At 39.4% G+C, this 24,496-nt stretch overlaps 1 protein-coding gene across 1 annotated transcript in view; it reads right to left on the reverse strand.

Annotated features, from left to right (window-relative positions):
- smoc2 (SPARC related modular calcium binding 2) overlaps positions 1–24,496 on the reverse strand; it is a 41,287-nt gene that overhangs the window by 11,065 nt on the left and 5,726 nt on the right. The window contains exons 2-9 of the mRNA XM_028469059.1: positions 21,674–21,836; positions 18,240–18,346; positions 17,938–18,037; positions 11,150–11,194; positions 8,357–8,404; positions 7,228–7,302; positions 4,079–4,265; positions 1,981–2,063 (exon numbers count right to left, since the gene is read on the reverse strand). Coding sequence (XP_028324860.1) covers positions 1,981–2,063; positions 4,079–4,265; positions 7,228–7,302; positions 8,357–8,404; positions 11,150–11,194; positions 17,938–18,037; positions 18,240–18,346; positions 21,674–21,836 — 808 coding nt within the window. The remainder of the gene's footprint in view (positions 1–1,980; positions 2,064–4,078; positions 4,266–7,227; positions 7,303–8,356; positions 8,405–11,149; positions 11,195–17,937; positions 18,038–18,239; positions 18,347–21,673; positions 21,837–24,496) is intronic.

Consider the following 24,496-nt stretch of genomic DNA (forward strand, 5'->3'; position numbering starts at 1 on the left):
TAGGCAGCAACTCAGATGTATTAGTGGTCCTTTTACACTTGAATAACCCTGCATTGGTACAGGCTATCCTGCATAATCAATGTCTGTTAGTAGGATTTGGTACTAGAGTGCCGATCAGGCCTTAGTTTTCCGTCCGAGCCTGGCCCGAACCCGACCCGAGCCCGACACAGTTAAAATCTGTTTTTTTTTGCTCATGCTAATGACACATTTACTGTATGTTTGTTTGTGTGGAAAGCAATGGTAGAAACTTCCTACATTTTTGCATTTGGAAATGCAAACAGATCAATGCACTAGTGCGCGCAGGGAAGAAGTGCACGTTAACACAGGCACTAACACTGTCCTCTCTGTTTGTAATGGGTATACGTGTGACTATGCAACAGAAATCTGTCATCACTCCTCTGTAAACTCCAAGTATCCACTACCAGGTTCAAGGAAACAAGTCAGAGGTGCATTATTACCGAGGAGACGGGGAATCAAGTGAAAAAGACCCATTGGCTGCATACATAATAAGCTGTTTTACTTTTGAAATGTTTAATGCCTTATGGCACTGATGGGAGTGAGTCCGATCTAAAACCGAGCATCATTTCTAAATATCTGTCCGAACACTGCCCAACCATACCCGTCTAGTCTCGTCAGGCCGGGTTTGAGCTCCGTAGTTTACAAAATTACAACGACTCATGGTTTTCTTATTTGATCTTTAAATCTTTATATTTTACATTTCAAAATTTTATTTTGAAATTGTACTTCGAATTATTGTGACCGCTTGAAATAAAAGGAGGTATATTTTTGTATATTTCAGCTAATCCCTCAACAAAAATGGTTGAAACAAATTTTACAACAAAGCAGCCAGTGTTCAACCGTACGCCAACCATAAAACTCCTTCTTCACACAAAGTTCATCACTCAAATTTAGTGATGATTCCAATATTTAAGAAAATATTACCTAAGCGTTAAGTTAATGATATATTACTGTGATACTATTAATTAATATTTCCTTCCATCTCGAAAAGATGAATATTTTACTTGTAGAATGCCAGAGAAAGCACTTGGTTGTATTTCAGCAGCAATACTTCTGACCAGTGATAATAATCAATGGACCAATGAATGACAAACATTTGATGCTGGATAGTGCAACTAAAGTATTTGATTGCGAACACTGGTTTTAACCACGTTGTTATTTTGAGAATATTTTTTTAATTCTAAAGAAAAAAACACTTTGGGGCGAAGGACCATTCGTTGTAATTTACTGGTACACCTGTACTCATTGGAAATGGCCAAATCTGTACTACATACAGGTAAAGTGTATAGGTTGGTAAGTATGTTGCACCCCTTGCTATCGCTCTAAATATTAGATGATGAATGAAAGAACAGTAAAATATGAACATTTTCCCCTTCAAAACAGGGTATTACATATTTCTTTCTTTGGGTGCTTGAACGTGATCTTCTAAATCAAAAAATAACTTTTGCTTGTTTAAATACTGTACTTGTGTATTTTCTCTATTACTACTCTCTAGTAATAAACCCCCTTTTCTCTATTAGAGCATCTGCAAGGCTTACCTGCAGCTAAGTGCACCCCCATAGCCCCAGAACTGATCTCCTGAACTCAATTTGCCTATCAGTCTTATCACTATCTCTACCTGTCTCTGCGAAACCTAATATCCTTTATCTGTACCTCGACTCCCTGCTGTGCTTTTCTAGCACCCTCCTCCATCTCAAATGTCTCAGGAAGATTATACTCCTGCTGTCTATCTCTGCTTGCTTATTGGCTGGTGAAGACCAGTATCTGGAAATCTTCAACTCTATCAAGCAGCTACTTACATGATAGCGGCAAGAACGCAAACGCACACACACACACACACACACACACACACACACACACACACACACACACACACACACACTCATATATAAGCAAGCATGATTACAGTATGTATATGTTGGTGGTCTGGATAAAGAGGTGAACCCATGAATGGATACGAACCTTGCAGATGTCGGCTTCTGTAGTGGTCTTTAGGTTTAGTTGGATGGGCCCTGGCATTGCTGTCACATTTTGGCTGTTCATACCTGAGAAGAAAGTAGACATTAAGAAAAAAAAAAACATCTGTTTGCCTAAATATTAAACTGTAACATGAGTTGTTTGAAATATAAAATGTTTTCTAACTCTTAAACATCAGAAGATTTGTATCTTTGTTTTAAGTAACCTCATGTGTTTGTTAGAACACACACACATTTGTTTAAAACACAAACTGAGAAACACAATCAGAAAGAAGGAATCCATTTAGAGCTATTCTGAGAACAAACGCAAGTGATGGGGAGAAAGAAAGCCACAGATGAAGATAGGCAAATAGGGAGTGTGGGACACAAGGACGCTTTTAGAGCCTCTATTGGAGAGATGACAGAGTCCTGATTCCTGCAGTGCTACTGGGCCAAAAGCTGGGCCAGGGACAAGGAGGAAACCCATGCTTATATATGTGTGCTAATGTGGTGTCTGGCACTCTGCCTGGACTCTTGTTAATCTGATACCCATCCACACCGCTGAGTCCGAGTGTACCAGTGTCGCACTCTGCCAGCAGAAGTGACCTCTGACCTGCCACTCACCACATTACTGCTTGTGTGTGTTCTGCATAATTGGCAACGGAAATGTTATTCTTCATGCTTGAGCCCGATGTGCAGGGTTTCAAGTCTCATGAAATGTTTGTTTTAGAACACTTATTTAAGACTAATCTAAAACTGTTAACACTACTTGTTTATTTTGACAGCAAATTTTGATTTTACTTTTAGTCATAGGCTGTGTTCGAAATCACATACTGACTACTAAGTCTGACGTCAAAATGAGTATGTAGTGCATTCATATTAGATCAAGATTTAGTATGCGAGAATCACCCGGATGGATACTATATCGGGACATTTTTAAATATGCACGGTGGACACACTGGTCATACTCAACCACCCCATGATGCATTGTGAACAGAATGTAAAATTGTCAACATCCCCTTTTCAAAACAAAAGCGTCCCATTATCTTGTCTTCCATTATTTTATTTTATTTTTTACATTTTTGTGAATAGGGCTCTCGTTTTGAAGTTAACCGGAAGTTTAGTCAGTAGCACAATGGCGGGTCTCCAAAATGTTGGCATAAAATGTGTTTCCGCGAATTTTATGGATCAAGACGTTGATATTCTACGTGGTCACTTTCTCGCTTAAAAGGTTTTCAGAACTTTCAAAGGTGGAGAATCAATGGAGATATTTAGTCTCAGTGTGCTTCATGTTTTTGTCATTGTAGGTTCGAAATGCATCTTGGGAAACTTTGACATATACTTCAGAGGGAATGGCGACCAGTGGTCACTATCCTAACTACACCAGTCTATAGTAGACAGTATATACTAATTGAGTTTGTAGTGCATAGTACGGAGTATGCAATTTCAAACACAGCAAACACAACTTAGTTCGAGTAAAAATGTGGTCATCAGGACTATTTCAGTTATAGTTTAGTTACCAAAATAACATTAAGATTTCAGTCGACTAAATCTCTTACAGATACAGTCGACCAAATTATACAGGATAAGAGTTCATGCATTTGTTTTTAAAGCTTCAGTTACCTTTGATCAACCCTATATTGCATGGTATTAATGTTTGTAAATTCACGCAGACAGATTTGATATGATCGATGCATAACACCACAGGATTACATGAGTTCTGATCAGATTTCATCCTATTTGACAAAATTCTAGTTTCGTTTTTATTAGTTGACGGATATATCAATACAGTTTTCAGTTCACGTTTTTCCAATTAGTCATAGTCTAGTTAGCATCCCTCAACTTGACAAAAACATTTTAGTCAACAGAATTAACAGTGTTACATCCAGAGTTGCTGGTTTTCATATCATAAGCTTTTTTTGTTGTTGCTAGCTGTCTCCCTCCTCCCTCCATACCTGCGTATCCTGCAAAGAAGCACACAAGCATAACACACTTCACACCAGTTAAACCTTCGACTCCCCAAGTTGGCCGATTTGTAATCCCTATTGCTTTGATTGAAGCCAATTCGACGCGTGTAGGTTAGGTCAACGTAAAATATTGCCTACCTGGTGGAAGTCCCTGGTATGGGCCGCCCAGTATCAACCAACACGCACCAGCAGTAGCCAGTAGAGGGGTGGCACTGAACCGGTTTGTAGAGACCCCCCAGGGCACAGTCTGGGACAAACACGGCATCGTTCTTATGCTGCTTTGCTTCTTCCTGAGCAGTCTGTTGCTCCTGATCACACGACGAGGCTGAAAAATGGTGATGTACAGGAGTTAGTGGAATAGCCACAGGAATGAACACATAATAGTCGAAGAATCAGCTACAATATAGAAATTTACCGATAAAAAACAGGAACTAGACAAACACATGTGTGTTCAAAATCTAGTCAGTACATTTAGATTTTAAAAGTTAGAATATGCTAGAATGAGGGATGCACACTCATTATCTGATGTCTGATAACTTACTTTTGTTGCATTTATTTATGGTTTGTTTGTTTTTAGTTAATCCGACAAGTATATTTAACCTAAGTTGTTATAGTATACATAAATAGAACAAATATGTCAGTTGTATGGAGTTTCTTTACCGTCCTATTGAAACATAATGATCAGTTACTGGTTTAGAAACAAATCCCTATTTGTTCAAATAATTCTCAGTATAAATCAACTACAGTTTGATGCTTTCTTGTCAAAACTTAAACCATGACCACAAATCCTAGAAAAGAGGTTTGAGGGCAAAGGGAGACGAACGGTGCAGACAGCTATATCAGCGCCCCCATGGCACTGTTTACGCACAATAACAGGTTAATGACGGAGTGCAGCTCCCTATGCGCCGACTCAAGTAAATATTTGGACACTCATCTTCCCTCTGTGGATGCGTGTGTGACAGGCAGTGAAGAAGAAAAACAAACAAAGGCTGGTCAGTGATCAGTTTGGTCTTTCCTCCATCACACGCCCACACAAGCTGCAACACTTGTGCTAGACTCTGCCAAGTGGCAAAGATAGACCAGTGTTTCCCCAACTATTCACAGTCCCGTACCCCTTCAGAAAGTTAACCTGAAGCCATGTACCCCCTACTTTTACACACTTAAAAAACAAATAATGTAATGTCATATACAATGTAGCCCTAAAGTGAATTTTCCTGTTGAGGAATAATTTATAATAATAAATACTAGAATGTTTGCATATCCTGAAGAAAATGCAATAAGGATGCAGGTCTTGGCCCGCGTCGCACTGTATTAGCTTATTATTGGCATTAGCATTATCGAACATTATCAATAGCAAAAACCTTGCAATAGCATTAACCCAGCATCAACATTAGCATTAGCACAGCAATAGCATTAGTCTATCATTAATATTGTCCTAGTATTAGCCTTAACATAGAATTATCATTAGCTTCGCAATTGCATTATCCTAGCATTCGCATTAACCTAGCATTAACCGAGCAATAGCAATAACCTAGCAATAACATTAACCTAGCAATAACATTAACCTAGCATTAACATTGCAATAGAATTAGCCCAGCATTAGCATTAGCCTAGCATTAACATTGACCTAGCATTAGCATTAACCTAGCATTAGCCTAGCAATAACAATAACCTAGCACTAGCATTAGCATTAGCCTAGCATTTGCATTAACCGAGCAATAGCAATAACCTAGTAATAACATTAACCTAGCATTAACATTGCAATAGAATTAGCCTAGTGTTAACATTAGCCTAGCATTAACATTGCAATAGAATTAGCCTTGCGTGAACATTAGCCTAGCATTAACATTGACCTAGCATTAGCTTTAACCTAGCATTAGCCTAGCAATAACAATAACCTAGCATTAGCCTAGCAATTGCATTAGCCTAGCATTAGCATTAACATTAACCTAGCATGGGGTGGTGTTTAGCTCAGTGGGTTGAGCGCCTGCCCCATAAATGGAGGCTGTAGTTCCTCACCTGCAGCCGGTCCCAGGTTTGATTCCCGGCTTGGGACCCTTTGCTGCGTGTCATTCCCTGCTCTCCCTTTCCTGTCAAGCAACTGTCATATAAAGGCCACTAGAGCCCAAAAAATCGTTTAAAAAAAAAAAAACATTAACCTAGCATTAACATGAACTGCTCTATTTATACTCTAGTTTCCACTGTTGTCATTGCTTTTAATTTTCATTCACATACCCCTTATGACAATTTGCATACCCCTGGGGGTACCCATACACCACTTTGGGAACCTAGGATTTAGAAGATTATCTGTTTTAATGTACCTTGAAAAAAAAAAAACATCTTTCTTTTGTTTAAAAACGAAAAAGGTAGAAACATTAAGCTTTTGCTCCATTTTAGTTTTGAGATAAAGATGCAACAGCTGTGTTTGAGGTTCTCTCTGCAGTGTCTCAGCAGAATCCAATCAGGGTTTTGGGGGAAGTAAGAGTCTTAGCATTAAATGAAGGAATGGAAGAGGAGATCCTTTGGCTATGACCACTTTCATCAGTATTCTCTTACTCTCATTACACTGCCCTTAAGGCTTGGAACTTACTGCGAGATCATGTATATCCCTTTTCTGTGATTAATTTCATTAGAAATCTTTACCCACACAAAAGAAACCAAATGAAACATCTCCCCACATTTCCAACCAACTCTCTGCGCTCTACTTCCTCCGTATGGGCTCTCTTTGTTGGGACCGCCCCCTCCCACAAACACACACAACCCAAAGAGCACATGGTAATCAAAAACTACATTTCTCAAGCTTTTTATTGGTAATAAATTATAATAATGGAATTCACACACAAAAAAAGCACACATGTAAGAAACGTCACATCTGGGCCTTCATAAACACAGTCCTATTTTATGGAAACGGAAAGACAACTCCACAGAAGCTCAGACGCGACTTGAACAGAAAAGAAACATGCATGTGTGTGAAAATTGGGGGAGTAAGTACAATAGGAGGCAATGTGTTTGTGCCATGTGCTGATAATTACAGGAACGCTGCAATATGAAGAACCACAGAGAAGCAGATACTCAAAGCATAGTGCTCTCCAACACCAAGATGTATTGGTTTCACAACCCACCATCTGCCCTTAAAAGCAGGAACAGCCCCAAACCATGATTGCTCACACAAGTAGGAAAAAAAATAACACAGAGCCTGGTTTGATTTGAATACACTACCCCCCCCCCCCCCCCCCCCCCCCCCCCCCCCTCTCTCTATTAAAGAAATAGTACATCTGTGAACTCACATGGTGCTCTGGTCCTATTGTTCTGTCGGCTGCGAACCTGCTCCGTCCACAAGGTTGGGTACTGGGAAATGATATCTGGGACATATAATGAAGCAAGACAGCTGTATTAGCTTCAATTAAAATAACATATTTATATATAATTCTTTTGAGCTTCCAAAACTGACAGACTAAAAAAAAATCCTTTTCCCAGATTTAGTGGCTGTTAGTGAATTCTATGGAACAGCTGTGACCTCCGGATTACCAGTAAACGTAATAGGTACCAGGTTGATAAAGGTCCTTGAATGCAACTTTGTCTGTCCATTATATTTACATTTTCTTAACTTTAATGCAGAGGTGTAGTACTGATATATTCTACACAAGTAAAAATATAGTTACTTGATTTAAATTGTACTCAAGTAAAACTACAAGTCCGTCATATATAAAATACTCATCTACAAGTGCAAAGTAGCTCAATTAAATAGTACTCAAAGTAAAAGTTACCAGTTACTTCCCCCCCCCCCCCCCCCCCCCCCCCCCCCGCCCCCACGTTTATTTTTGACACGGTTTGGTTGCATTCAATAAACATCTCAAATATAAACTTAAAATGGAAGAGACAATTGGAACTTTATTCATTTTCCACAAAGGCATCTGCATAAAATAAAAGGTTTGTCAAAATGTACAATCATTTTTTAAATAAAATAACACCAATGAATTCAATTAAAAATTAGTATAGCTAAATGTGAAGGTTTATGAATGGACCATGAAACGAGGAAACAAAAACTCATCACAACAAAATAATAATTGACTCAGTAACAGTTGGGTGTAGAAATTTAATGAATTACTTTACTTATTTTAAAACTAAATTAAAATGACTGATTTAGAAATATACTCAAAAAAGTAGAAGTACCCATAAAAGCAGCTTAATTACAGTAACGTTACTTCCACCTCTGTTAAAATGCATGCTTAAAAAGAGGGCAACAACTATCTTCACTATACAGTAACTGTAATAGACTAAAACATAAATAAATATGTAGTTTCTCCCTCATGTGCAGCCTATGTTTTTGCCTTTAAAGCATATTTTCCTCTTGTTAACGTCAGCACTGTTCAAGGAAACACTTTGTAAGGATCAGTTTTATGAACATGAGCTCACCTTCCTCATCTGCCGCGGGCTGTGGATCCACCACGAGGCCGGTCTCATCTGCGTTTAGAATGGAGAATATTTGCAAGGAGACTACAATTACGAGAGTAAGCTAGATTAAACAGCACTCGACTGGGTGAGATTTGCACTTTGCCCGGTGAAGAGGAATGGAGAAAGAAATAATAGAATAAAGATAAAGATATATGGAAAAATGGGGGGAAAAAAAGTGAAGGTCTATGAATTTAGTGGTCATAAAGTCCAGTTGTTCTTCTCATGGTTGGATGGACTGCAAGAAGAAACTGTGTGAAAAAGGGCATTAGTGTGGGAGAAACATACAGCAAACGTTTACAGAGCAGTGACCAAGCATCCAAGATGAACCAATTAACAGTGGGACGACCTCGCATGTTTGTTTGGTCTAAGTTTGTTTGATATGTGGCAGGAAAAAAACACGAATGGAGCTTTTAACGTGCTTATGGTGGAAACCACAGCCGTAGGAGTGGTTAACCTCAGATTGAGTCACTTCTGCGTTAGTCAACTGGAGCTCAGAAGCTCCATGAATGTGAGGAAAGCAGCAGCGCTCCTAATCAGTGGCTCCACAAACATGGTTCAATCTGGAAAAGTCTTTCCTAACAATGATTTTCCTTGATTAAAAATAACGATTTGTACTAATAATCAATGTTTGCTTCACCAGTATATTCAAGAATGAAAAGGCCATAGGGATATAAGACAAACCATGCACTTACAGTATGGTCTATCTTTACTTTGTGGCCTTTTAGATGAGTGTAACACCCCTTTTAGCATGTGCCAGGAAACCCCCGTGCTATTTGTGGTCTGATGGCATTAGTTATACTGCTGTTTGTCTGTTGTCAACAGCCTGTGATTCCTGCTTGTAAATGAATTTGACGAGCCGGGAAGATGGAAAAAATATTTCTCCCCCCCTGCGTATTATATTTTAAGTTTTCACTTTATTTTTTTATTATAAAAATGCAGCAGCAGAAGAAGCTGCAGTGGAATTGTGAGGTAGTCGTGGCCTTCTTCTAAATCTAAAATAATAATGCAATCACTGCTATTTTCAGGCCTGGCAAGCCACATGTCTACAGTTTATTCTGCTTTTCACCACCATGTTTTTCCAACCAGTTCAAATTGAACCGCAACCCACTCCTACACCTCTTTTCCTCCCTTATTCCCCACTCCCAATATCCCTCATTCATTCTCACATTTTTGCATTTCCACTTGATGTACGTCTAAGGGTCCATGGCTCATGCAGCTTGAAATAGAATTAGCAAATAGAAATACAGTTCGGCTCTTTCAATTCAATAAAATAAAAATAAAAGTCTACAAATTTTGTGTAATGCAAAATTTAAAAATCTAGCGATGCAGATTCTCATAGAAGCGCTAACATCCAAACACATTTTGACACTAAACAGATTGTCCATTCTGACCTTCAACCAGGCTCTCACATGTCGTTGTAACTCTCATAAAGCTGAATGATATAATATCACAGCTGGTCAGCTGTTCCTTGTTAGAATTGAATTATTATCATTATTGCATCTTGATATTGATAGAACCGGTATATGCTTTACATGCTCTCTTTAACACTTTTTTGGCACATGCAGCAACATAAAACAAGCACTGTAGTGTACAGTGTATCTCACTGTTTCTCAAAGGTGGGTACGCGTAACCCTAGGGGTACGCAATGGCACTGCAGGGAATACTTGAGAGAGAGAGAGTAGAAATGTAACTAATAAATGGTCAGTCTTGGTCCCACCCCAGGCGTGAGATGACAATAATAAAAACTATAGAATTAAATCTATTCAGGAGCCACTAAATCAGTGTTTTTCAACCATAGGGTCAGGACTTCATGTGGGGTCGCCTGGAGTTTAAATGTGGTTGCCTGAAATTTCTAAAAAAAAAAAAAATCTGAGCTCAAACATGATCAAAAACTAATTCTAGAAAAAAAGAAAAGAAAGAAATTATTGATATTAAAATGGGGTCAATGATCCAAAAAATAATGGGAATCACTGCACTAAATACTGTTTCTTTCCACTTATTTACAAAATGAAATTCTTTAAAATGTTCCTTCATTCCACTATTATGCTCTATAGTTGTTTTTAAATAGTTTTTTAAACAAAATGTTGTAGTCGGACAAAGATGGTACTTGGATTCAGAAATAAGAGAATGGGGGTTCCTTGACCCAAAAAAGAACCACGGGTGTCTCTAACCACACCATGACTGATTTTAGGTCACTTCCCAAACAGGCATCCAATGCATGTGCTAGTTTGATGAAGTGTCCACACAACAAATGACAAGCTCATATCTCACTATATGACATAAGACTAAAAACTGTGAAAGAACAACCGTAGAAAAAAAGACAAAGTGAGTTAAAATGACAAACATCACTGTTGCTGAGAACACAATGAGATTGAGAGTAAATGAAGTTAGTGAGTCTACTCTGGCTGCTGCTGGCTGTTTGGCTGCTTGGCAAAAACAACAGGCATTTATTGTAACTGTAGCCGGGGACGTGTTAAAGCTCAGCAAACACTTTCTCTTTTAGCCCGTTATTAAGGAACACATTGCTTTTCATTTCGCTTTCAGGCAACGCACACTCTGTTAAATTAACAAAATATGAATAAAAGACAAGCCTTAACAAGCTTCGCGCTTGCTCATCCCGGGCTGGCAAAAAGACAGAAATGCAAATAAAAACAATGCAGACATTGATGAATGCACACACACAAAAACACAAACGTGCATTGACAAAGCATCCATGAACCTTTGAGAGTTCAGTTTGTTGGAATAGAGGCTCACCTGTTTTACCAGGCTCGCGGGTGGTTGCCCTCTCCTGTTTTGATCCTGGAAAACAAAAGTTCGGTCAAACTTTTTGCCATACAAACTACAAACCCTGGCCAAAAAATATGGAATCACCAGTCTTGGAGAATGTTCATTCAGGTGTTTCATTTTGTAGGACTAAAGTAGATCACAGACATGCCACAAAACTGAAGTCATTTAAAATGTAAACTTTCTGGCTTTAAAGGGGACATGTCATGCTAAATTCATGCATTTTGTTGTATATTTAGAGTGTTTAGAAGTACAGAAAAGATCAAATTAGTCTCTTCAGGTGCTCCGTAGATATCTTTATATTCTGTTTTGGTCATATTTTTCAATCTGTTTCGATTTTTCGTTTTTTTTTTTTGAACAATGACGTCACAGTATTTGCAGCGGAACTGCCAAATTAGGACATCGACTCCAGGCCCAACACTTCGAGCTATCCGCCATTTTTATTTCTCGCTTTTATTTTGTGGTCAAAGCTCAAGGATGCCGAAGTTACGAGAGGATAAGTCAAAATGTTCGGTTGTTGGATGTAGTAACCCACACGCTTCATTACAGCGTCTCCCAGCATCAGAACCTTTTCAAAGTGCCTGGTTGAGTTTTATTTTTTATGGAAATGTACCCACATCTGTGGGTAAGGTCATTTTTGTGTCCGTGAAGCACTTCAAGGATGACCGCTTCGCCAGTATAAAGAAGGACTTGCCGAAAGACTTTGTCTGATTGAGGGTTCAATTCCTTCTATCTTTGGAGACGACGAACAGAGCACTTCGGTAAGCTGTAAATAACGCTAAAAAGTGTGATGATAAGACGTCCCTGTCATTGTTTTGTAGCATTAGCAGTTGCATCGTCTTCAGACTTCATATGTTAGCGCTGTGTGCTTGCTTCATTTTCATCTCGCTCCGCAGGGTCAGACTCTGGCTCGAACATGTAAGGCTGGATGGACAAGTCTTCCGTTGTTGACATTTTGTAAATAACGTGTGAATAAAAATTTTCTGCGCTGCTAGATAATCGTATCTCTTCTATCAAGCTACAAAAATGGCCGAACAGGGTGGAGTTGAACCGAGTGTCACCTCTTCAACCTGGAGAGGGGGCGGGGTGTGAAGTGTCTCATTTGCATTTTAAGAGACCGCACCAAAACGAGCTGCTCTCAGAAGCACATCAGAAAAGGGGCAGAAAAGGGGCCTGTGGCGCTATAATAATGAGGAATTCAGACCCAAGCATTGCAGTTCCTCTTTATATAGACCACAACTGTATGATTTCAGAATCAGAATCAGAATAAGAAATGTTTTAATGGCCATGTACAGTTTTAAGGACAGTACAAGGAATTTGTCTTGGTAGTTGGTGCACAAAACAAAACAAACAACAAAACAAAAATAAAAAAACAAAGAACAACCCAGCAACAATAATAATAATAATGATAAATATAAAGGATGAGGGATAAAGATAGAGAATGAAGGATAAATAGGAGAAATCTAAATATATATATATATATATATATATACAGTGCAGCAGATAATGTCATCATGGAGGTGGTGATTGGGTGGGGGGGGGGGTTCAGTGGGTGACTGGGGGTGTGTTCATGTGGATGGTGGCAGAGGGAAAGAAGCTGTTTTTGTGTCTGGAGGTTCTGGTCCTGATGGACCGAAATCTCCTTCCAGAAGGGAGAGATTGAAACAGTTTATGACCGGGGTGGGAGGGGTCGGCCACAATCTTTCCTGCACGCCTCAAAATCCTGGAGGCGTACAGGTCCTGGAGGGAGGGCAGATTGCAGCCGATGACCTTCTCTGCAATATGTAAAAAGGAAGGATTTAAAGGCATGATATGTCTCCTTTAAGAGACACTAAAATAAATCAAGGGAAAAAATGGTGGTAGTCAATAACATTTGCTTTCTTAGATTAATCAGAGTTAAAAATATATGGAGTCACTCAGTTCTGAGGAGAAAATTAGGGAATCACGAAAAACAACAGACATAAAACACTACAACGCACCATTAGTACTTTGTTGCACCACCTCTGGCTTTTATAACAGCTTGCAGTCTCTGAGGCATGGACTTAATGAGTGACCAACAGTACTCTTCAACGATCCGGCTCCAACTTTCTCTGACTGCTGTTGCCAGATCAGCTTTGCAGGATGGAGCCTTGTCACGGACCATTTTCTTCAATTTCCACCACAGATTTTCAATTGGATTGAGATCTGGAATATTTGCAGGCCATGACATTGACCCTATGTGTCTTTCTTCAAAAATAGTTTTCACAGTTTTTGCTCTATGGCATGATGCATTACCATTTTGATAAATGATGTCATCATCCCCAAACATCCTTTTAATTAAGGGAATAAGTGTCCAAAATGTCAACATAAACTTGTGCATGTATTGAAGATGTATTGACTTCTTCAATACATGCCGATACTTGACATGCAGCCCCACATCAACAATGACTGTGAACATTTACAAGTTTTCTTCAGGCAGTCATCTTCATAAATCTCATTGATATATATATATTTATATATACAGTATATATATATATATATATATATATATATATATATATATATATAAAACTTCGCAGCTGTGGCTACAGTAGTAGCTTACCACCAATTCACATCAATAAAAAACACTGAGTGTCTGTGAAAAAAGCACAATATAAAATCCAATGCATTATTAAAATCATTTTTATTCTTTTTAAATCATGCAAATCACGTTGAATTCCTGACACAAATACATCTGCCTTGCTTTGCCATCCATCCATTTTCATACCCGCTTATTCCCGTTTAACAGGGTCGCGGGGGTCTGCCGGTGCCAATATCCGGCTCTCATAGGGCGCTGGGCGGGGGTACACCCTGGACAGGGCGCCAGTCCATCACAGGGCAACACAGACACAGACAACCATTCACTCCTATGGGCAATTTAGAGACTCCAATCAACCTTACGGTCATGTTTTTGGATTGTGGGAGGAAGCCAGAGTACCCGGAGGAAACCCACGCAGCATGGGGAGAACATGCAAACTCCACACAGAAAGGACCCAAGTCCACCCCAGGGCTTGAACCCAGGACCTTCTTGCTGTGGGGCGGACGTGCTAACCACTAATCCACCGTGCGCCCTCTTGCTTTGCTTTAAAGACAATGAATTATTTTATAGTGGAAGAATCCAGATAAAACCCAAGAAAACTGTTTAACTCATATTTATTTATGTTATTTTAAACTTAAACACACACAAAACAGAAAACCACGTTAAATGGTAAAAAATGGTAAATGGAGTTGATTTTATATAGCATTTTATCACTGAAGCAGTCTCAAAGCGCTTTACATATCAGCTCAATCACCCAATCACTTTCACATTCACACACCAGTAGGACAGGACTGCCATGCAAGGCGCTAGTCGACCACTGGGAGCAACTTAGGGTTCAGGGTCTTGCCCAAGGACACTTCGACACATAGTCAGGTACTGGGATCGAACCCCCAACCTCTCGATCAGAAGACAACCCTCTACCACCTGATGGCTTAAACGGGAGAATGAAATAAAACTGAGATGGAACCTTCCACACTTTGAAGGATCCATTTTTTCTCACACTTTGCAGCAAGGAAAAAAGCTCAAGAACTTTCTCAGGAAACCTAGTTTTCCATCCTCCTTCCTGTTCTTCTTCTTTGCTTTGTCCTGCTCCTTCTGTTTCTTGGCCTTCTGTTTGTCCGTCATGAGGGCGATCTCCTTCAGTTCAGCATTCCCCATCACCAGCAGATCAATTTGCCATTGCTGGTTCTCCTGGGTCATGTTCAGAGTGTGATATCGCTTCTGCAGATCTCCATACTTGGTCTCCATGGCGTGGATGATAGCATCCTTTTCCTGGAGCTGTTTGGTAGCCTCAGCAGAGTTCCTCTCATGGAGCTCCACATCTTTTTGTAGAGCCTGTACCTGTGAGCAGACGTGGCTCAGCGCGCTCTCATGGGACGTGATCAGAGTCTTCTTCACCGCCTCCCATTCTGCTTTCATCTGAGCCACAGTGTCTTTATGGTTGCTCTCCTTCAGACACAGTTCATGCTCCATGTGCTGGCAGTCATCGGCCATCTTCTGGTACACCTTATTTAGGGCTACCAAGTCCTCTTCTATACTCTCCAGCTCAGTGGTGATCTCCATTTTCATGGTGTCGAATTCACAGCGTTCACTCTTCAGGCGCTCCACTTCATCGTTGACCTGGTGTAAAGCTGTCTTTAAAGAATTGATCTCCTGCTCCTTCATCTCCAGCTCAGAGCACACCTTCTTCACCCATTCTGTGTTCATCTGAGCCTTCAACGACCGGTCGACCTCTTTTTCTGCCAGTTCTTTGTTCTCCTCCATCAGCCTCCGGTTCTCCTCCTCCAGGTTCTTTATCTTCTCAGACAATACAGACTGGTTCTCCTCCTCAGCCTCACAGTCATCTCTGTACTGAGAGATGGACTCTATCAAAGAGTCGATCTTGTTCTCAATGCTGTCATTACTTCCCACATAAACTTCCATCTTCCACGTTGGATTTCCACGAACCTGTTTGTTGTAAATTACTTTGTCTCTGAAAACACTTCTGTCCTCAACGAATATCAATCACAGGTCAGACTGAATATCAAAGCCACAGTGAAGACTTTATGTAGTTAAAATGACTTTGATATTAGAACCCTGCAGCACCATCTTTTTAGAATGATGACAAAAGCTCATGTGGAACATATAGAACCCTATGTATCATTTTTTTTTTTTTTTTTTTTTTCCCAAATTCCATGTTTTCCAGATTAAATATTTTCAGTAAATATTAGTTTTTAACTCCTGTGAGGAAATAAAATAATATTAAAAGAAAACCATAATTAAACACACACAAAAAACAATGTGTAAGCTATAATTAAAAGGTCTATCTTACTTTTTTGAATTAAAGCTTTCATATTTTCTTTCAGGGGTGTCAAACTGATTTTAGTTCAGGGGCCAAACACAAAGCACTTTGACCTCTAGTGGGCCAAAGATTTTAGGTGGGGAAAAATTTTTAAAAAATTAACATAATTGTGCCCTAGTTTTCAATATCGGTTCAATTCACTTCAGAAAATTCTTGATTTTTATCAGTTTTTGTGTAATTTAGAGGATTTTTGTGAAAAATACTTGAGAAAAGTTGAGTTCTTTCCACAATTTGCAATTAAAAATGACTGCATTCATGTGATATAAACAAAGGAAAAATAAAAGCCCCTAAAAATGTTGTAGAGTTTCATTATTTTGGTGAATTTGAGAAATCTACAACTGGATTATTTGGTAATTTAAACAATAATCCATGTCATCTCTTTCATTTTTACTTTCTTCTGCAGGCCAAATTGGATGCTCTAAAGGGCTGGATTTGGCCCCCAGGCCTCGAGTTTGACACCGATGCTTTAGGCGATTTCTTACAGTTTGGTCACAGACGTTGACTCCAGTTTCCGCCCATTTGTTCTTCATTTGTTTTGACTTTTGGAAAAGAGCTACACATTATCACCCTGTGTACAATGGCCAGGCAGGATATTGTGCATCCGTAAAAATTTCATCCTGCGTCTGACCCAGAAAGTGACTTTGAAAATTAACCTGAGAGAGTTACAAGACGTGTCTGCTTGGTAATATTTAACCTTGTTGTCATAAATAAATTATTTTGAAGCTAAATTTTGCAATTCAGTAATATACAATGAAACTATGTTGCAATGAAATCATAAATATAACATAAAATGCACAATCTTTTTTATCATAAAGGGCAATAGCTAAACGTTTGATGTTTGGCTAAGGGTAGTTATGTTACATTATGAAGTCGTATACATCATTATGAAGCTATGTTTTGCAATAAAATGCTCTGCTGCTGGCTGCTCGAGAAGCGGGGGAGGGGCGCTCTGCTATGGAGTGGTGGGCGGTGACAAAATGCCAGAGGCGTTTCTAGGAGGTGGGGGCGTTCCTAGGAGGACTCAGGTGAATTTGGACTGTGAGACTGCCATTAAGTGTATAATAAGGCATTAATAAGTACTTAATAAGGCATTAATAAGTACTTAATAAGGCATTAATAAGTACTTAATAAGGCATTAATAAGTACTTAATAAGGCATTAATAAGTACTTAATAAGGCATTAATAAGTACTTAATAATTACTAATTGAGAGCCAATATGTTACTAATGCTAATAAGCCACTAATTAATGGTTAATAGATGTTCCCTCAACTAAAGTGTTACCACAATTGTTATCGACGACCACAACTTTTTTTTCTTGATTTATTTTAGTGTTTCTTAATGACAGAACGTTGCCATTTTAAAATACTTTAGTATTTCATTTAGTAACAACTGAATGAACATCCTCCAAGACTGATGATTCCATCATTTTTGCCAGGGGTTGTAATAACTGAATAGTCTCAACAACTTTTCAGTCAAAAACAGACACATCAGCAACCTACAAAACTTGGAGGAACATGTTGATTATTGTTCCAAAACGTTTTCTAACCATAAAATTTTATTGCTCCAATCTGGAGGTTTTATTCACACACAAGACCGTAGTCTTGAGCAACTCTCTCTCCTCAAATATCCCCTATTAACAATGATAACACCTTTTATCAATCAATTCATCCATTTTTACACAGATTATAATTATCCCAATTTAAGGAAAGCAGGTACTACCACAAAGCATTGTCGTGCTGAGTTTGGTGCACAAATAGTTAAGATATGATTTATTTAAAAGCCAAAAATAAGAAACAATGATACTGAAGCAGTTATACATTACAATCCAATGTAGTTATTCTTTAGAGGGGTTTTACCCACCTTGACATCGTGGTTTTTTATTGGCCACCGCTGAACCACTGATGGGTCGACCATTGGGAGTGACGCACCAGCAATATCCAGTGTAGCTGTGACATTGAACCTGCATTGACAATGGTGTAAACACAAAATTGGCCAAAGGCATGACATGTTTATGACTAAAACTTGTGGGAACAGGACAAAAAGCTGTAAACAACTGGTCCTCAATTGTTATGAAAGAGTTTTCAGCCCGATTCTGTTTTTTTTGGTCAAGTGCTGATGGCTAAAATCAAAACAAGTATAATTTAAGTTGCGTGTTGTGCTACCTCACTGTACGTGCCATCGGGGTTGCAAACAGGCACAAAAACCTGCGGGAAGAGCTTCTTGGCCTGCTGCTCTGTGTACTTCTTCTCTGCTACACATCTGGATGTATCTGAGGAGCAGCACAAATCACAAGAAATCATTCATGATCACAGAGAGCAGTAATTCAAAGTCGCTGGCAACTGATTTTTATGCTTTGCAGCTATGAGTCCAAAACACTTAAAATTACAGACAAATATGTTAATTCTTGCAGTTGATGGAGAAAGAATGAAAAATGCAGAGAGAGAGAGGGGAGACAGAGGGGAAAATACTCAGGATGTTTTGGAAGTGGCAGACATTTGTGTGGCTGGGAATAGAACCAACACCCCAGTCTTATTAGGAGCAAGTCAGGCAAGCCTACACATTGCCTGGTGGTAAAGCAATTACAGCAGGAGGCAGCTCGGGCTGTTCCTGTAGAACATTCCAGTCGCCCTAAAAAAGGGCTGATGCACGGGGAAAACCTGACCCCATCCTCATATCGCCATCTGTCTCACTCTTCTTCTCCTAAACCCTGACCGTCTGCCAGCTTCAGTCCAAGTCGCCCACGAAATGCGTTTGTCGTAATAAATGTGGGTCAGAAACTTTGCATCCATGTGCACATCTTGTCCTTTCACATCTCAGTGAGAAGCATGGCTCTTCTTTTCATGCAATAGTTACTTCTTCACCTCACCTGGCCAACAGCAGCAGCTGTGCAAACTCCCAGCATTTTAGGGCCATGCAGCAGGGAATTTGATGATAATTTGGTGTGACACTTTAGCTGCTCCACAGTGCAACTAAGGCTAACAGGTTTAGATCCCATTTAACATAATGGCTCAGAAAAGCCCTAAAATGTTCCATTAGTCTGATTATTGATGACATGTCTTACTCAGGGGCTGTGCTTCACACACAAGCTGGGGATTTAGTGTTTGTCACATATGGGTACATTTGTGTGCTACAGACAGTGGTGATGATAGGAATGGATATTGGATGTTCGAGCTGGTGGTGGAAACCAATAAGTTAAGGAGCTCTAAAGTTAGCTGCAGTGGAAAACCCCGAACCGTCATCCTTCTTTTCTCCCAGGGGCTCCCAACTAAAATCTGCCTGGAAAAAATGAGAGGCCATTTGAGTCGTTTGAGTGTGGTGATCGAAAACAAATGTGGTGCCACTCTCACCATCCTCAAAAACAATACCATCTTTGTGCTTTAAGGCCAAACTGGTCCTCTGGTTTGGTTTCGCTGCTGACTTTAGTTGCTGCCGTTGTGTGTTGAAGCAAAGGGGGGCCACAACTCTTAAAGACTTCATCTTATTGACACATACAATGCCACTTTCACTGATTCCTGTCTCTTTCAGCTTCCTGGTAGGAATTCTCCATTCTGTAGCTTTGGCGCCGTCCACCACATCCAGATGTCCGTTTAGATTTGCTCCCATGGATACCCAGCATGGGTGAAAAAAATCAAGAAAGTCCTGCCCTCTTATGAAGCTTCTTTACAAGTAAACCAGTTTGCTGCATTTGCTGCATTAATGGTCAAATGCTGTAATGTGGCAAGAATAAGGCATTGTCCCCACTCTGTAGAGCGATGAGCTCGCTCTATAGAAGAAAGTGAGTGGGGCGGGGGTGAGAGAGTGGGAGGCTGAAGCATGAGGGTCTATTGGCTCTTCCTTCTAACATTGTGGAACAATGAAAGAGTTTGTGAGGGTCTGACCTTTTTGGCTCTACTCACTTGGCTTTTTCATTCTCTGTCATCTTTCTGTCACATGTGCAGTGAAAAACAAGCTTTTACACAAGTTACAAGAATGCATTGCATTTTTTCTCATGGAATGATCTTCTAGTTTGCGTTGGGGCAGGGGGAGCATTGTCCCCCAAATGGTCAAAAGTTTTCAATACAGTTTTCCCAAATTGATTCGGGAAAAAAAATAGTTTTCTGCTGCTTTGATTTTAACATATTACTGTTAGTTTCATGTCACAAATGTTCGTATGTTAGTTCAACCTCAGGTGTGTAGTTTAAGTTTTCATTGAAATGGTCCCAAACTTTTGAGACTTTAGGTGGGTTCTTCTTCTGTTGCACAATTTTTCTTCACAATGTAAATGCTGAAGCGACACTGCGCCCAGCAGTTCATATATGGTACTGCAGCCTGATTTTATCCTGACTTTACAGCATTAAACAACGCTTCGACGCAAATTTTTGTAATCAACATTATGAATTGTTACTAGGGATGTAACGATTCACTCAACTCCCGATACGATTCGATTCACGATACTGGGTTCACGATACGATTCTCTCACGATTTATTTTACAAAATGGGACTGTAGAAAAAAAATGTAGAAAATACTGTACTATTTTCCTTTTATTTTTCATTGTCAAAAGAATTCCTTGATAAACAATTCAAAACAATGCAATTTAACTAAAAATAAATCTTGAATGAAATAAATAAAGGAATAATACAAATGAAAATGAAGCCTATTAATTTAAATTCTGGTTCTATAATAAACAATGCAAAACTGCATAATAGTTCTTTTTTTTTAAAAAAGTGCAACTGAAAATGTATTTTGTGCCTTAACAATTGGACTTTAAAAAAAAAACCGTAATTACACTGATTTACGTCATATTTGTTTGGACCAGCAGAGGGCGCTGGTAACACAGTGGTCGGTTGGCATGCAGATATCGTTCAGTGAAGAAGAGAAGCTATGCTAGCAGACAGAGCTAATAGAAAAACGTGACTTTTACAGATATTCAAGTAATATTACAGATATTCTTTCAGCGCTTAAGGGGTAATGAATCATTTATTAACATATTTAAGAGTAGAAGGAGGCCAGAAAGAAAGTATTAGCAGGCTCCGCCCGCCGCCTACACTTGTGGATAGCGCCCTCTGCTGGTTAAAAAAGTACTGCGATTCAATTTTCAGAAAATCGATATCAACCGTGATACCTATGAATCGATTTTTAACTGCCTTACGATTAATTGTTACATCCCTAATTGTTACTAATCATTTTTGCATTCTTGTATATGTTACACACATTGTGGTTGACCTAAATCTCAAGACGGTCTATATGTTTAATTCAATTTTTTTCTTTTGCCCCCCTCAAACTCTGCCTATGATTTACATTCAATGAAGTGCATATATAAAATACACAATTTCCACAACCAACAAATAAAATAAATTCATACTTTTTTTGTGTTGATGATATATTGCAGCCATTCATCACAGCATGTAATTAAAAACCAGTCAGAGACCAGTGAGACCCTCACACCCACCGTTTTCACTGTGTCAACCCCACTTGTCTGCCCACCACTCAAAGAATCAATTATGCTGAAATGAATTTAACCTTCCTTTTTCTACCATGCTGCCCCCCACCCCCTTCCCCTCCCCTTTTCACATTTGAGGGCATCAGGCGGTGCTGAAGCGTGACTCATGACCTGACCTTTGCATGGCCCTCGAATGACCTCCAGCTGGGGGTCGCGGCACTTGGCTCGCAGGAACTCGCAACGAGATGTGAAGGTCCTGCCATCAGAGGCACACAAGGGCTTGCGAGGAGCTCCACTGCATTCCATGTTACACTCCTTATCCTGGTCCACCCGCAGAAACTGCACCATGGGCCCACATGTGGAAAAGAGCATGTAAAATATTCAATGAATTATTTGTATCAGAAGCCAGTCAGTAACACTAAGATAACAAAGAACAGGTGCAACTTTCATGAGATCAACGAAGGTGCTCCAATTGCAATTCCACAAAGTTTGCTTCAGGATAATGTTAACCCTCCTCCTCAAATATTATATTAACACATTTCATCCCCCAAAAAAATATTTTCAGAAAATTGTGTACCAGGTTTTTGTGTTGGGCACTTTATTTATTTGTTGAATATATATATATAAAAAAAACCTTGATAATGAAACCGTGACCTGTTCTCTAGCGCCACCATCAGGCCAAACTTTTAAATTAGAATTAATTCATCTTTAATAGTTTTCATACAATTCTTCTCAAATTTACTGACAACATTAATGACTATAAGAGAGTGAACCTTATTGGTTGTGGTGATGATATGACATTTCCTGCAGAGCCACCATCAGGTCAACCTTTCAGTTTTAGAGTTAGTGTATCTTTTCTAATTTGGGGTGCACATTCATGACACTCACACAGTGTACCATATTGATTGATGTTGGTGACCCACCTTTCCTCTCATAAACATGTTTATTTACTTGTTTTTTACCTCCTTTTTGCAACATATTTGGGGTTATTCACTATAAAGTTTCAGACACATTCTCCTCTGCGTCACTTTCACTGTGAAAGAGCTGTTCCAAAACCTCATTGACAGTTAACCTTTTCCGAGAGGACATTTTCAAAAGAGAGAGAGAGAGAGAGAGAGATGGCGTGCAGATTGCGATACACAGACACACGTTAAGACAGCTTGGGGTCAAATTGACCCCAGAGGAACACCAATGCCTGCAATAGTTGTAGTCTGTAGAATTAACCTTGTTTGTTTATTTATCTATTTCTATACATTCTGATTTATTCTAGTATATTCTTTATATTTTGTATTTAGATAATATTTCAACTCTGTGTGCTGCTATTCCTTTCTGTAATGCCGCTGGAAATATAATTTCCCTGACGGAGCCTTCCCAAGGGATTAATAAAAAATAATCTAATCTTATCAAATCTAATATGTGTTCAGCACATTGAAAAAATACCATCATGATGATTTTATGCTTGATAAATTGTACCAATCAAATTAGGAAAAGTCATGAAATACGAAGCACAAATTATTTTTTTGAATGATAAACAATGAATAGGGTCAAATTGACTCCAAGGATAATACGAGGATTAAAGCAAAATATTAGATGATAAAGCAGGAGGAAGCGTCAGCAGACAGCAGTGTCAGTGCAGTCTGTGAGAGTGAATCAAGGGTTTGTCTGTTTAAAAAAGCTTGATGAAACATGAGTGACTTCTCTCTTCTTTCCTTTGTCTGCCAACAATCCACACAGGTATTTACCTGGAATCACACATGACAATGTTTTCCTCAGCCGTGAAAGAGAAACATGGATAGAAAGTCCGGGGCGAACACATTGGATCACCTGTGTCAATGCCACCATTGTACGTGTCACCGCTGTATGAAATGCCCCCCCCGCCCCCACCTTTCACCATGCAGGCCACACAATGTGGCGGCGGGCGGGCAGGAGGGGCCAACAAGCTGTGACTGCAACAATGAATGAAAAGACAGTGAAAGAGAGGCTGAACAAACTAGATGCTGGTGAGCTTTGTGCTGCATACAGTCTGAATAATTCCACATGGTTTGAATGATTGATTTTCTTCTTTGACAAAAAACAAAAAAAAAACACCCTGACGCAGGTGCTGTTTCAAAGTCATATCCGAACAGAGACTTTCTGTCTTATCCTGTGATGAAAAGACTTTCCAAATATGAAATGCAGTCATTTTTCAATTTCATGTACTGTATTTGGTTTTGTGAAAAGCTTCACAATATAAGAAATGTTCTCTTATTTAGGAAGATGAATGAACACAAAGCAAAGCATCAATAGCAGATCATTTGGCAAGATATGAAGAGAGAAGGGAAAAGAGCAGTCCTGTGAAAAGGTTGGGGTGAGGACTAATAAAATAAATTTGTTGTGTCTGACGTCTTACAAATGAAGTGAGCGATGAATTGTGGTGGCAGGCCTCCACCCCCACCCCCCTCCTCCCCCCTTGCGTTCAGACAAGCAGGGCTGCAGGGCTGCATGCACCTGGAAGAGGGTTGGCAAAGGGAGGTAGGTTTGCCCTGCAGGCCCAGTGAGGGAGATACAGCCCAGTCTGTCAGCCTGCCTCATAAATCTCCCTGTGGGAAGATCAGAGAGGGGAGGCCCGTTCAAACACATCGAAGTGAAAGCCGCGAGGGAAAAGTAGGGAGAGAATATAACTCTTATGGACTGAATGACATTTTTCAATAAACAAAGTTTGTGAGCCCTTGTTTACAGACTTTGATTAAGTGGCGTTATAAAAAGAGAGCATCTCCGTCATGATAGACAGATGCCACTCATGTTCTGTTGAAGGGAGAACAAAAAATAGTTATTGGTTTTGATTTTAAATATTAATCAAAGAAGAACAATGACTTCTAAGATGACCCATCATCTCCTCGAAAATGAAAAAGCCTCACGATTTATGAAAACATTCAAACTTTTCAAAATCAAATGATTTATTAAGTTATTTCCAATGCTCTCTAAAACGTGGATGCTTTATGACAATTGTGCTATTCTTT

Source organism: Gouania willdenowi, chromosome 15 (assembly GCF_900634775.1).
Source record: "Gouania willdenowi chromosome 15, fGouWil2.1, whole genome shotgun sequence".
NCBI classification, from domain to species: Eukaryota; Metazoa; Chordata; class Actinopteri; order Blenniiformes; family Gobiesocidae; genus Gouania; species Gouania willdenowi.